Source organism: Cnephaeus nilssonii, assembly GCF_951640355.1.
Source record: "Cnephaeus nilssonii genome assembly, chromosome: 14".
Lineage (NCBI taxonomy): Eukaryota > Metazoa > Chordata > Mammalia > Chiroptera > Vespertilionidae > Cnephaeus > Cnephaeus nilssonii.
Genome location: NC_137085.1, coordinates 22017743 through 22030549, shown reverse-complemented (window position 1 = coordinate 22030549; position 12807 = coordinate 22017743). Strand labels below are relative to the sequence as shown.

Genomic DNA, 12807 nt, shown 5'->3' with positions numbered 1-12807 from the left:
GGACAATTATGTACTTCCAAAAGAATTTCATTTCTGGTATAATATAGTTAGTTTTAGTATTAGTTTTACTACAGTTCTTAATTGACTATGCTAATGGTGGGGAACCAATTTGAATAATTAAAAAAATATTCCCGGGATGCATTTTTTGTTGTTCTTAAATTTTATATGGGTGTCACAGCATTTTAGATGGTCTTCAGGAGCTAAAGCTCTCTCACTGCTCTCCTGGTTAACACCTTTGTATTCTCGTTTCATCCTGTTCCTGGTGCCATCTCTTTCTCTTTCTAATGCCACTACTACCCGTTTATGGGAAGAGAATATTACAGAAAATAATGAAAGACTCTAGTTTATAAGGTCTCTCTCATTGATAGAGTCAGGATTAAGAAAGGAAACTGAGTACTTGCTATAATGAATACACCAAAAGGCTAAAGGAGCTGCTGGCAATTTTGGATTGGGTTACCACAAAAGGGATGGCTTTGATCTGCCTGGCTAGTCACTGACCATTGACTCCAGTGAGGTGATCACTTAGGTTTCTTCCTTGGAGGATTATGAGAGTTTCTGAAAGGCACAGCTCTTCAAATCCCCACTCTGAATCCTAGGTGAAATTATTATTCATCAGATAATTTAAAAATTATTCATTGTAGGTTGTATGAAAACCAGTGTCTCTGTTGTTAATCTTGGCTGAAGACTTCAATTTTGGGTTTCTCTCATGGCTGTTTATTTGACTAGAGGCAAGATTCACATGAAAGCCATAGCATTTTTAGTACAAATATTTTTATATTTTTTGTAAATTTTATATCAGGGATTGATTAAAAGCATGGATCATTGTTATAAATCCTAAATGTAGAAAGGAGATTATGAGAGTTTGAAGGTGAACTATGGGTGTTTAAGGATTGGATGCTAGGTAGTTTTTTTGGATAAGGTAGTTTTGGGTTGTGTTTGTTGGAATTCACTGTGAGTGATCCTTCTTCCCACCCTGGCTATATTATTATTCTATTTAGCCACCTACTCCATTCAAGCTCTGGTCCCTGATTATCTGGGCTAGAAGTCACTGCCTAATCAGGCTTTGGGCTGTCCAAAGACTTTGTGAGAGACCTTGCAATATCCTCCCTTGTTCTTCTCTATGGTTTTGTGCTTCCCGGAATTCTGTCCTTACCCCTGACCATCCATATTTATATGTCAGAATTTAATGTTATGATCAGTGTTCACGGCTAAATGTATTCTTCAGTGAAACTTGATTTCTTTTCCTCTTCTTCTAAGCCAACTGGTTGACTTGATTTCATCAGTATCCAAGGGATCTCAGAAGTCAGAGTTTCTTTTTTTGGCCAGAGCAAACTCCATTTATTTGTTTGTTTATTTTGTTTTGTTTTTCAGAATCTATACTGGGTTTTTTTAGGCCGCCCACAAAATGTTTACTTCTTACCTAAGGAACATTTCTGGGTTTGGGTTTAATTTTTTAAGCTTGATTTTTAGTTTCATAATGTCCAGTTTCTCTGATACAGTTTTTAGGTGCTTCCAGGAAGCAAGCTTCTGGAATTCCATTATTGCTGTTCATAATATGAAAACAGAGAGTCATAATAATTATTTTTACTAAGTGAAGAAAGGATTATCCCCTTATATGAGGTTGAAAGTGGTATTTTAAGGAAGAGTGTATAACATCTGAGCAAGGAATCAAATACATGAAAATGAAAGTATCTGTGAGAACTCTATTATCATTTGGTATGACAGAAGTTGTACAGGAGGAATAATGGAGTGACAGGAAACACTAACGACAGAAATGAGAAGATAATACATAGCAGATCTCTTTACAAAGCACTGGTATACACGTCTGGGTGCTTAGTAATGTTGGAAGATGATTAGTTGAGGTATATTGTGGGAGTTACTGGTTCTTGAAGGAAAGCGGTCATGAAAGGAAGAGCTGTTAATTAGGTAGGTAGTTTGAGGAAATTAAAAATGTCCATCTATGTGTTTTGCAGTTATTTTATCTTTGCAGAAATAAAATGGAGAAGTGTGAGCCTTGTATTCAGCTTTACTATTAGAAATAAATCAAGAAAGTCAGGGTGAATTGAAACATTTGTAATGACATGGATCCTATAATACAATTATCTATGGATTTCAGATTATTAGTTTGGGCTTTGAGGCACAATTGTCTAAATGTATTCAGTTTAAAAATAAAATGTTCAGTCTTTTGAAAGATTATAGCATTGTTATACATCTAACTTTATTTATGGAGACTGAAATTTTCATTGACTAGAAAATGAAGGTCATTATTCTTGTTTTTTTTAGGCTTTGATAGACCTTTCTGTTGCTTTTTGGGAGAACATTCTTTTTCTTTGAGGCCTTAGTGATTAAATAAAGTTTTGCAGGTAAAGTTTCAGAATTAAATTTCCTAAAATACTTTCAGATATTTTTTCTCAAAAGTTCAAAAAATGCATTTTAATAATCAGGTTTAGAAGCAACTAAGTAGGTTCAAACCCATTCATTGATCCCATGGGCATTTACTAAGTACCTATCTGAATATAGCTCTCTCAGAAGTCTTTGAATCAAAAGATACTTGGGGCTGTAAAAAACAAAAGTATGTAAGACTCCTTATTGATATCATCTGAAATTTTATTATTGAAAACCAGCAGCTTAAAGTAATATGTGAGAAATACTCAGTGTTATGACTGGAGTTCAGTAAGTGTGAGTTTCCTTCTTCATAAATTGTATTTAAGTATAACACTGTCTTCTTGATAAATATATCAGTTAACTTTGTTTCTAAATAAAGTGATTACTTTCCTAGTTTTAAAAGTAACTGAATACAGCAACAGTTAGACATTTTTTCATCCTAAAATGACTGACTACAGCAACAAGTTTGATATCTTTTAAATCATTGATTTCTAGAGTAGATTTGGCAGATCCGAATGACTAGGCCTGCTATTCTCTTTGTTACTCCAGCTCTATTTACTTCCTCTCCCAAATTGTGTACTAGGAAGACAACACTCATGAATATTACTTTTGTATTATTCTTTGACAAAAGATAATAAAGGAAGTTACTATGTGGTACTTGTGGAAATTTATTATAATATGAAAAACTGAAATTTGAGACAAAATGACAAATTAATAGAACATGATAATTTTTAATATATATTTTTAAAATATATTTTTATTGATTTTAGAGAGGAAGGGAGAGGGAGAGGGAGATAGAAACATCCATGATGAGAGAGAATCATTGATCAGCTGCCTTCTGCACACCCCATACTGGGGATCGAGCCTACAACCTGGGCATGGGACTGGGAATCGAACTGTGACAGGTCGTTGCTCAACCACTGAGCTATGCTGGCTGGGCCAGAACATGATAATTTCTTTTATTCCCAGTTTTAATTGACAGAACAGGTTCCCCATACTGTGGATTAAATGAGGTCTGGTATGGCTTCTTTCTTTTTTTGTTTTTGTTTTTTTATACCACATTCATCTAATAAATATTTCTTGAACTCCTATTTCTATGTGTGGTTTCACAGTGGTGTTTCTCCTATATCCTTCCATGTAGCTGATGTTGACAATCAGAGCGACATCTACTAGTGATTTCACTTCTCTCCTTTCTCATCCATGACCTGTCCTTAGCAGCTACCAAGCTATTCAGTATTTGGTCAGTGTACCTCTACTCTTATTTGAGGACACATGGAGTAGCTGTTACTACTTGGCATATGAAAAGGAGTGAGGCTGGCATCAGGAAGTCAGTAAGCTTGAGTGTGCAGAGATTTAGATGGCTGTTGGGTCTGTTAAAGATTATTTATATTGAATATTTGTCTCTTGTGATACTTGTATTTGTATGCAGTTTTATAAAACTGGCTGGAGGAAAGTTTCTTTAAATTTAAATACACTTTACAGTTTTTTAGTTAGTTTTCAAAGACTAAGCAAATTTCTATTTAGTTTTGTTATCTTCATTAAAATTTCTGAAATCACTAGAGTGAAATCATTTCTATCTTTTCATTTTATAAATTAAATATATGGTACTTCCCATTCTTTTATTTTTTAAAAGCATGTTTATATTTGCCGTAGAGTAACGATGGCTTCAGCCTTTCGCCTTTCTTTGAAACCAAAGGTCAGTGACAACATGACTCATTTAATGGTGGATTTTTCTCAGGAAAGACAGATGTTGCAGACTTTGAAGTTTTTGCCAGGTGAGTAATTTACATATATTTCATGTAAATTTATATATAAAAATATATTTTCTGCAAGATTTTTCTGTATAAACATTGGAATGTAAATATTAAAGAAATATAGCATAATTTTTTCATTCTAAGAATAATTAAATTTGCTAGACTTCATTTTTAGACAATTATTTTACTGGTAGTTAAAATTCCATTTTTAAGAATCCCATTAAGGGATATATTTTACTGTTAGTTTGACATAGCAGTACACCACAATGTAATGCACTGGATCCTGCACCCAGACTTTTTAGATTTTAATCCTGGCTGCCACTTACTTGCTATAATCGCTTGCTAATTTCAGGAAATTTTTCATTGATTCTTTGGGTTTTCTCCATAGATAATCATGTCATCAGCAAATAAAGACAGTTGTATTTCTGCCTCCGTAATCTATATACCTTTTACTTCCTTTTCTTGTCTTACTGCATTTACTACAACTTTCAGTACGCTGTTGGATAGAAGTGTCACTAAAACTTTTTTCAGTGACAAAATTTTTAAATACAATACCTGCACAGTTTCACACATTTCAGACACATCTGTATCAATGGAAGACTACATTCTCCAGTTAGCCTGTTGATACGTAAATGAAACATTTGTTCATGTTGAGGAGCTATGGAAAAATCTCTTTTATGGAAAAGAAGTTGATTAATGTTCATACATTTTAATTGTGGCTCATTTATCCCTATTTATTTTAATGAGTCAGAAAACTCTTTGAAAAACACCTTAAAATTCTTAAGTATTTGGGGGTTGAGGAGTTCATTTTTGTTAGTGCTGAGGAATTACAATTATTTTATAAACAAGATTTTTAAAATATACTGAAAATATCTTGAATTATTTTAATTATTGGAGTTAAAGTAAGTTATTTTCTCAATAGTTATTTAATTTATAGTCTACAGCTGTTTGAAATAGATTAAAAGTACATGTTGAGAAGTAACAAGTCATTCTTGATTTTTTATTCTTAGTGTGTTTGTATTGCTTTTTGCTAACTATGATTTAATAAACTTTGAATAAGTCTATGAAAAAACTTTTAAACATGAATTTTTAAACAGAGCTTTGAAAAATATGTATTTATAGGATATATCTTCTCTTAGCCTGATTCAATTGAATTATTCAAAAGCAACATGAAAAACCATAGTTTAAATGACAGACATAAATATTGGATTAGTACTATAATAAATTAGCCTTTTTCTTTTTCCTTCAGTCCCCAAAGCTCCAGAGATAGATCCAGTAGAGTGTTTGGTGGCTGACAATGCTGTAACAGTAGCTTGGAGAATGCCAGAAGAAGATAATAAGATTGACCATTTTATATTGGAATATAGGAAAACTAATTTTGATGGACTTCCACGTGTAAAGGATGAGCGATGTTGGGACGTAATTGATAATATTAAGGGTACCGAATATACACTGTCAGGTAAAATGACTACATTTCATGAATCTTTCTCAGAAAATAAATATAATTGAGAAAATATTTTGAGTTACTTGAAAGATAATGTTAAGTTTCTTTAGCTGATTTTTTATTTATTCATTATAGAAGTGAATTTCTCTTCTATAATTTAAATTACTTCTGGATATTTGAAGCCTGGTAAAACAATGTATGTAGAACAAGCATGAAGGGTTGTTCTGGAAACAATATTTCTGAATAACATTTAATTTTTACCTTGGTTTTCTAACAACCCAAAAACTGTCAACTTTTAGATGTACACATTTCTCCACAAATATTGTTGCCTTTAATCCTTTTAGGATTACCTTCACAGTAATACTTAGAGTAGAACTGTGACTTGGTATTAGAAACTTGTTTGTTAGCCTTTTGAAAGTCTTTAAAAAGATATCTCCATATATAGGGGACTTTGGGTATTTGAAATGACTGAATGTTGCCTGAGTTGGTAAATGCTTCTTATGGATGATCAATAACATTAGTAACTTTACCATTATTGAACACTTACCATTTGTCAGGAGCTAGACTAAAATGTATTTCACAGAACATCTCAATTAACCAGTATAATACATCTCATTTAGTATGTAGAATTATGAGGTTGGTTTTATTATTTCTGTTTTACAGATTCAAAACTGTAGCTCTGTCATGTAGAAAGTCCCACAGCTAGTAATTTTTAGACTCTTTTAATCTAGACATGACTAACCTCAGAGTTTTGCTATTAATCCATATACTTCACTTTTCTTTAAATTTATTTTTCACAGAAAATGACAGTGTTTCATAAATATAAAATTCCTTAGGGAGTTTATTTTCTAGAAATTGAATATGTTATTTTTAAATTCAGCTTCTATCCTTGAATACATAAATTACTTTTAATGAGGCTTGACAGAACCTCTTATCACTAGGTTTTAAAAATTTCATTGATAAACTGTATAACTTATTTCTTTTGAAGAAAACAATAGATAAATCATTATTCCTCTGATTTCAGGCATTATTACTGTTTTAACATAAATTTATATTCTTCCTGAGTAAAGAGAAAGTTCTACAAAGGGAAAAATGTCTGTCTGAAGGTTCATACTCCTACTTTTGGAGTAGATTCCTTTATTTTTCATGTTTGAAAACCATTTTCATTTTTTCAGGTTTAAGGTTTGATTCAAAGTATATGAATTTCAGAGTGCGAGCTTGTAACAAAGCTGTGGCTGGAGAGTGTTCTGACCCAGTGACTCTAGAGACCAAAGGTAAGGTCAGTAGCTATGTATGCAGCATCTGGATTTATCTGAGGCATGGTTCTATCCCTCCTCCCCCTACCTGGAATTCCCAACAATAGGAATTTTAAGATGGAGAAATTAGGACTATAGTAGTGGTTTCATTAGTTTTTCCTTTATCATGGTAATCAGATAGATAAAATAGACTGAGATGATAGTGTTATATTCTCAGGTAGCTGCTTAGTTTACAAATTTCAGTTCAGTATAAATACATAAACATCATTGAGATGTGTCCAATGTTTTCCCAGGGAATGGATCATGGCTCAGTAATGGGGAAGTGCCTTTTCATTTAGTTCAGGTTCTCTCTGTCTTCTTAAGTCTTATTGTAGAAATTAACATTTATATAGTTTATTAATGTTTACAAATCACTCTCACAGTTCTTCATTTGATCATTAAGACCATTCTGAGAGATCAGGAGAATAGGTATTACTGATAGCCATTTTGCAGAAGAAAGTGAAGTTTAAATATGTTAAGTGACTTGTGTATGATACCTGGAACTAGCTTGGAGATGTGAATAAGAATCTGTTTCAAGTTCTGTGCCAGCCCCTTTGAGGGCATGAATTTAGGTGCCTAAAGTCTATGAGAGCAATTTGGATTAATTAAAACTCCCTAGAGTTTTATTTTAGCTCTCATATTTTAATACAATTTTTCAGATATTTATCAACTTGAAGTTCATAATGCTGGAGATCATCCCAATTGTGAGATAATAATTGAGTGGGTTTACTTCCAGAATCAGATTCCACACATCTCTGTGGTGTTTATGTATTTATACTAAACAGATTTGTAAACTAAGGGTTTGTAGAGAAAGACTAGTTGATTCTAGTGTTTTCAAACATTTCTCACTATGGGATAGACCCCCTGGGGTGTGGATAGACTGAAACTCAACCCTGAGGCCTATTGAACAGTGATATTGAACTTCAGGGAGATCCAGAATAAACTCTGTCTTTTAAATATTGGTGGGTCACAGATTTTCTAAAGCTATTCCATAGCATACGAGTGGCTATTAATGAGAGCAGGAGCTCCAGACGAAAAGTTCAGATTTTTAAAATATGACATGTTGAACAATTGTTTATTGATTTTCTTGGCCTGCTGCGTGCAGTCCTTGTTGACCAACCAATAGAAATAAGTGTATAAACAAAGAACTGGAGAAAAAAGGAGAGGGATGGAGATTAAATAGTTGAGGACTACCAAAGTTCATATCCTGCTACCTATGGTGCTTGATGTGAAAAATAGTGAACATTATCTGTCTCTCCAGTGTATGTGGCACTATTTCTTCTATCATTAGAATTGTCAAAAGTGATGCATAACATAAGTTTTTATGACCAGAATTTTAAAAGTATAGTATCTCTTACTTTTTGTAAAGGTAAATGATATGATATTAATCACAATTTACTCTGTGGACTCAAATAATAATGGCTATAATGTTTTACAATACCAAGAAAGCAGCCACCGATACACATTGAACCCTTGAAATGTTCCTGTGCTCTGAGTTTCTTAGTACTTTGTTATCACAGACTTTTAAAGATATGGAAACTAACATCTAGCTATATTATAGGGCTTATATAAGAGTCAGGACTAACATTTGACATCTCACTGTTGGAGCCGGTCTTTTTAAAAAACAAACAACTATGCAGTGTTATCCCTTTTACCTTAGCCTCTATGACTCAGTTGAGGTCCCATAAAAGGAATAGCATCAGAGAGAGAGAGAGGAGAGAGAGGAGAGAGATATTGAGGATTGAGATTACATACCCGGGATTGAAACCCATGTCTTTTCGTTTGGATGCTGTGGTATTTGATAAGTCTGGTCTCAAGTGACTTGGAGGTGATACCTTTTCTGCCACTGTTTACTCCATCCTTCTCTATCATATGACACATTAGAGAACTGCCTGAGGATTTTTTTACTTTTTTTAAATTATTTTTTTTAAAACCAGCCTTTCAATTTTAACAAGTAACTGAGAATTGATGGCACCTTTGAGTTAGATCCACTTTTTCATTCTTTCAAAAATATGAATGCCCTCACATGCATTAAATTACCTAATAGCTAATATAGAGGTTAACCCTGTTTTCTTTTTTATATATATACTAGAGGCCTGGTGCATGGATTCGTGCACCGGTGGGGTCCCTCAGCCTGGCCTGCGCCCTCTCGCAATCCGGTACCCCTTGGGGAATGTTGGAGGCCCAGTGCACGAATCCATGCACCGTGCCTCTAGTATGCATATAAGATCTTTGGTTAATTTCTTCCTGCCCTCCCCCCTCCCCCCTTCCTTCTGAGATTCATCAGTCTGTTCCATGTTTCCATGCCTGTGTATTGAGTGTCTGCCCTCTGGTGGTCAGTGCATGTCATAGCTACTGGTCGAACAGTCAAACGGTCAGACACTTAGCATATTAGCCTTTTGTATATATAGATATGTTTTTATGGACTTTAGAGAGAGGAAGGGAGAGAGAAATAGAAACATTCTATATAATAAAAGCATAGTATGCAAATTGTCCTCTCCACCAGGAGTTCGTCTGGGAGTTTGACCAGGGGGTGGGGCTGGCTGGGGGAAGGGAGAGAGGCTGCAGCCGGCAGCAGCAGCAGCAGTGGCAGCCAGCGGCAGGTGGCCAGGGTGGGGTGAGGGGGAGAGAGGGAGTATCCAGCTGGCATTTCATGCACTGGGCCTCTAGTCAATGATGAGAGAGAATCATCGGTCACTGAAAACCTAGGCATGTGCCCTGACCAGGAATCGAACCATGACCATCTGGTTCATGGGTTGATGCTCAACCACTGAACCATACCAACTGGGCAAACCTGTTTCCTTAAGGCAATTCATTCTTGGTAGTGAAGTGTCTCAATTTTGCTTAATCCTAACTTTTTTTAAAAAAAACACATTTCTTTATTGATTTAAGAGAGGAAGAAAGAGAGAGGGAGAGACAGAAACACCAATGATAAGAGCGAATCATTGATCATGCTGCCTCCTGCACGGCCCCCCCTATGGATCGAGCTCTCAACCTAGGCATGTGCCCTTGGCCAGAATCGAACCTGGGACCCCTCAGTCCGCAGGTCAACGCTCCATCCACTAAGCCAAATCAGCCAGGGCGTAACTTTTTAGTAACCTATCTATTAAGGCATTCTAGTTCCATTTTTACTGAAAAGCTGAATTATTTCTTCCTTTTGTAAGTTCATGTCTGTTCACATGGAGAGTTTGAAAGCTATTAATTTACTTGCATAGCATGACAATTACTCGAAGTGGTTATGGTCAGTAAATTTGTATTTAGAATATTGTATCAATAAAGACCCCAATGAACAATGGGTCAGTTGCAAGGTTGAAATTAAAGTGCTCTTTATAGAACAATAGAGGATAAAAGGATTCTTGATTCTAGGTAAACATTAGGCTTTCTATAGTCTTTATATACAGTGTTAAAAAAATTGAGTAGGAAAATAATGTGATGTTAGCTGTGCTTCAGAAAGTGGGAATATGCTACATTTTTACAAAATTGAAATGTTTTTTTATAGCACTTAATTTCAGTTTGGATAGCTCATCATCACATTTGAACCTGAGAGTTGAAGATACCTGTGTAGAGTGGGATCCTACTGGAGGAAAAGGCCAAGAAAATAAAGTTAAAGGAAAAGAGAACAAGGGCAGGTAAGCTAGTTCTTTAAATCTGTTGATTCTTGTTTGACAATAACTCATACTGTAATGAAATTCTTATTCTATATATCAATATGATTTGTGATATGTTAGTAACATGAAAGTGAAACATATAATATTGTTGGTCAGTCCTTGAATTTGTCACTAACATTTTTATTACTTTTTCTTAGTTTCCTAATTCTCTTCTTACTTATACATTTTTATTTCAGTATCCCATTTCTTTAAAGTTAATATCTACAGCAACTTGAAGTGGGAATCATCGGTCACTGAAAGAGAGAAGGTCGCTTAGAGAGAAGTTCCTAGTAGTAGTTCCTAAATTTTAGATCACCAGTCTTACCTGAAAGTCTGCCTTGAATGGCAGTTTTTAGCATGCACAACCCCAGAGCCTTGCCCCCCATTAGCAAACTTATAAACCAGAGGCTTGGGACCTTTAGTTGTTGCTAGACTTATTTAGAGTCTCAAAGTATGGGGCCTCTTTCTTTTTTAACAGAGGAAATTTTTTCTCATACTGAAATAAGGTAATGTCACTGTGAATTACAACAGCAAATTAAAAAAAAAGAATTTCCTCATCAGACTTCTGACCTGATTTTATTATAAGCTGTTAAATTTAAGTCATAAAGCACTCTTAACAGTTGCCTATTTTTATCTGACAGTGCCCATGTTACTTCACTGAAGAAACATACAAGGTGATAATCTTTGTCTAGTTCTAGGACTTAGTATATTTAGCTTGGCTGAATAACTTCAATTTTTTTTTCTTTAACCAATAAGCAGAAGCCATTGCAGCAGCCTTCATAAGCTAAAATATTGCTCTGTGTAGACTGTCTGTATTAGTAGCTTATGTTTCGACTTTACACCCTTAATGTGTGCTGAGTATTTAGATTATATTGTATATGATAACAAAATAAACTGCTTAAAGTCTTTCTTGAATTACTTTCCCTCATCTGGCTTTTTTTCTACATTTACTTATACCTAGCATCTTTCTTGTGCTGTATTCTTGCTTTTATTTGTATTTGACATGAGGCAGGTTTGAGGTGTTCTGTGTTTTATAATAATCATGCAATTTTTTAAAGCATCAGGATGAAAAGTAAAGGTTATTAAGTGAAATTATTAGGACAGTACAAAAAAGATGATTCAATTCAAATTGCACAAGTAATAATCTGCTGATTGGAAGATATCTTTATCAGAAACCAAAATGTGTCTTCTTTTCAAAATTATCTTCCTCTTTTTTTCTAGTTTATTCACTCATTGGCAAAAGTGATTTCCTTGTTAGTATATTGTAAATTGTAAAATGCTGCTAGATTTAGTAGAGTCAGTAAAGTTTCATTTGGTCACTTGGAGATTTTTAGACTGCTTATATTTAGAATTTCATATATTATTTTTCTTTCTCCCTTCCCTCCTTTTAAGAGTATTTTCTATGTAGGCTACTTCTGGAATATTATATACATTTATTCTTTCCATAAATATTTGTTCACTCTAGGATGTCAGCTGGATATTTTGGGGTTTATAGAGATAACCACTGTCTCTGCCTTCAAGAAAATTTCCCTGACTTAAGTAGATGAGAAATTTATCTATAAACAAATACTGTAACAATAATACAAGTGGAGAGTGTGTGTAATGGTAAGTGGGAATAAAGGAATTTACAGGAAGAAAGAGGTTCTGATCTGCCAAGTGCTGAAGTGGTCAATTAGGACACCGAGCCAAACTGAAAGTAACAATCAAGCCTTTCATTCACTGACTATAATCCTGTAAACAAGAGGCCACAAAGGAAAGGGTGCTTGCTCGCCCAGTGTTCCATTTTTCTCAACAGAATGAGGTGAGATAAATCAGAGCAGATCATAGATGGTGGATATCGTTTCTCTTCTAAGAAAGCCCCAAACAAAAGGTTCATCCTGTTTGTAATGGACCTGAGGCCAAGAAGATGGAAGAATGGGAAAGGTTAGACACAGAAAAGTATTGAGAGAGAGGGGAGAAAAGTGACTTTACACCCTCATCCCTGCCCCCTTCTTGGAGGTCCCTGCAGAGGCAGTGGAAAGGGCCTCAGCTGAGGATCCCCACCTATAAGGGGATCTCTGAATAGAGTTGCCTAAGCTAGGAATGCAGATATGCACATGAGTGGGGGTATGGGCAGGGGAATGCAACTCCTCCAGAACCTGCAGGGAACTGGATAGTGCTCTCTAGGGGTGAAAGGGCTAGAAAAGCAAATTGGGACCAAATCAAGAACCTGAAATGCCAAACTGAGTTGTTTGTAGGCAGTAAGGAAGTACTGGAAATTTTTAAGTAGGAGAATCACAGTT

At 34.8% G+C, this 12807-nt stretch overlaps 1 protein-coding gene across 4 annotated transcripts in view; it reads left to right on the top strand.

Moving 5' to 3' along the window:
* The window catches only part of FSD1L (fibronectin type III and SPRY domain containing 1 like), a 56398-nt gene that overhangs the window by 26207 nt on the left and 17384 nt on the right, over nt 1-12807 (top strand). For 2 of the 4 annotated variants that reach the window (XM_079789967.1, XM_079789968.1), the window contains exons 5-8: nt 4124-4160; nt 5389-5598; nt 6759-6857; nt 10378-10507. In XM_079789967.1, coding sequence (XP_079646093.1) covers nt 4124-4160; nt 5389-5598; nt 6759-6857; nt 10378-10507 — 476 coding nt within the window. Of the gene's footprint in view, nt 1-4038; nt 4161-5388; nt 5599-6758; nt 6858-10377; nt 10508-12807 lie in introns of all 4 variants that reach the window. The other 2 variants (XM_079789970.1, XM_079789969.1) reach the window with 1 other exon arrangement.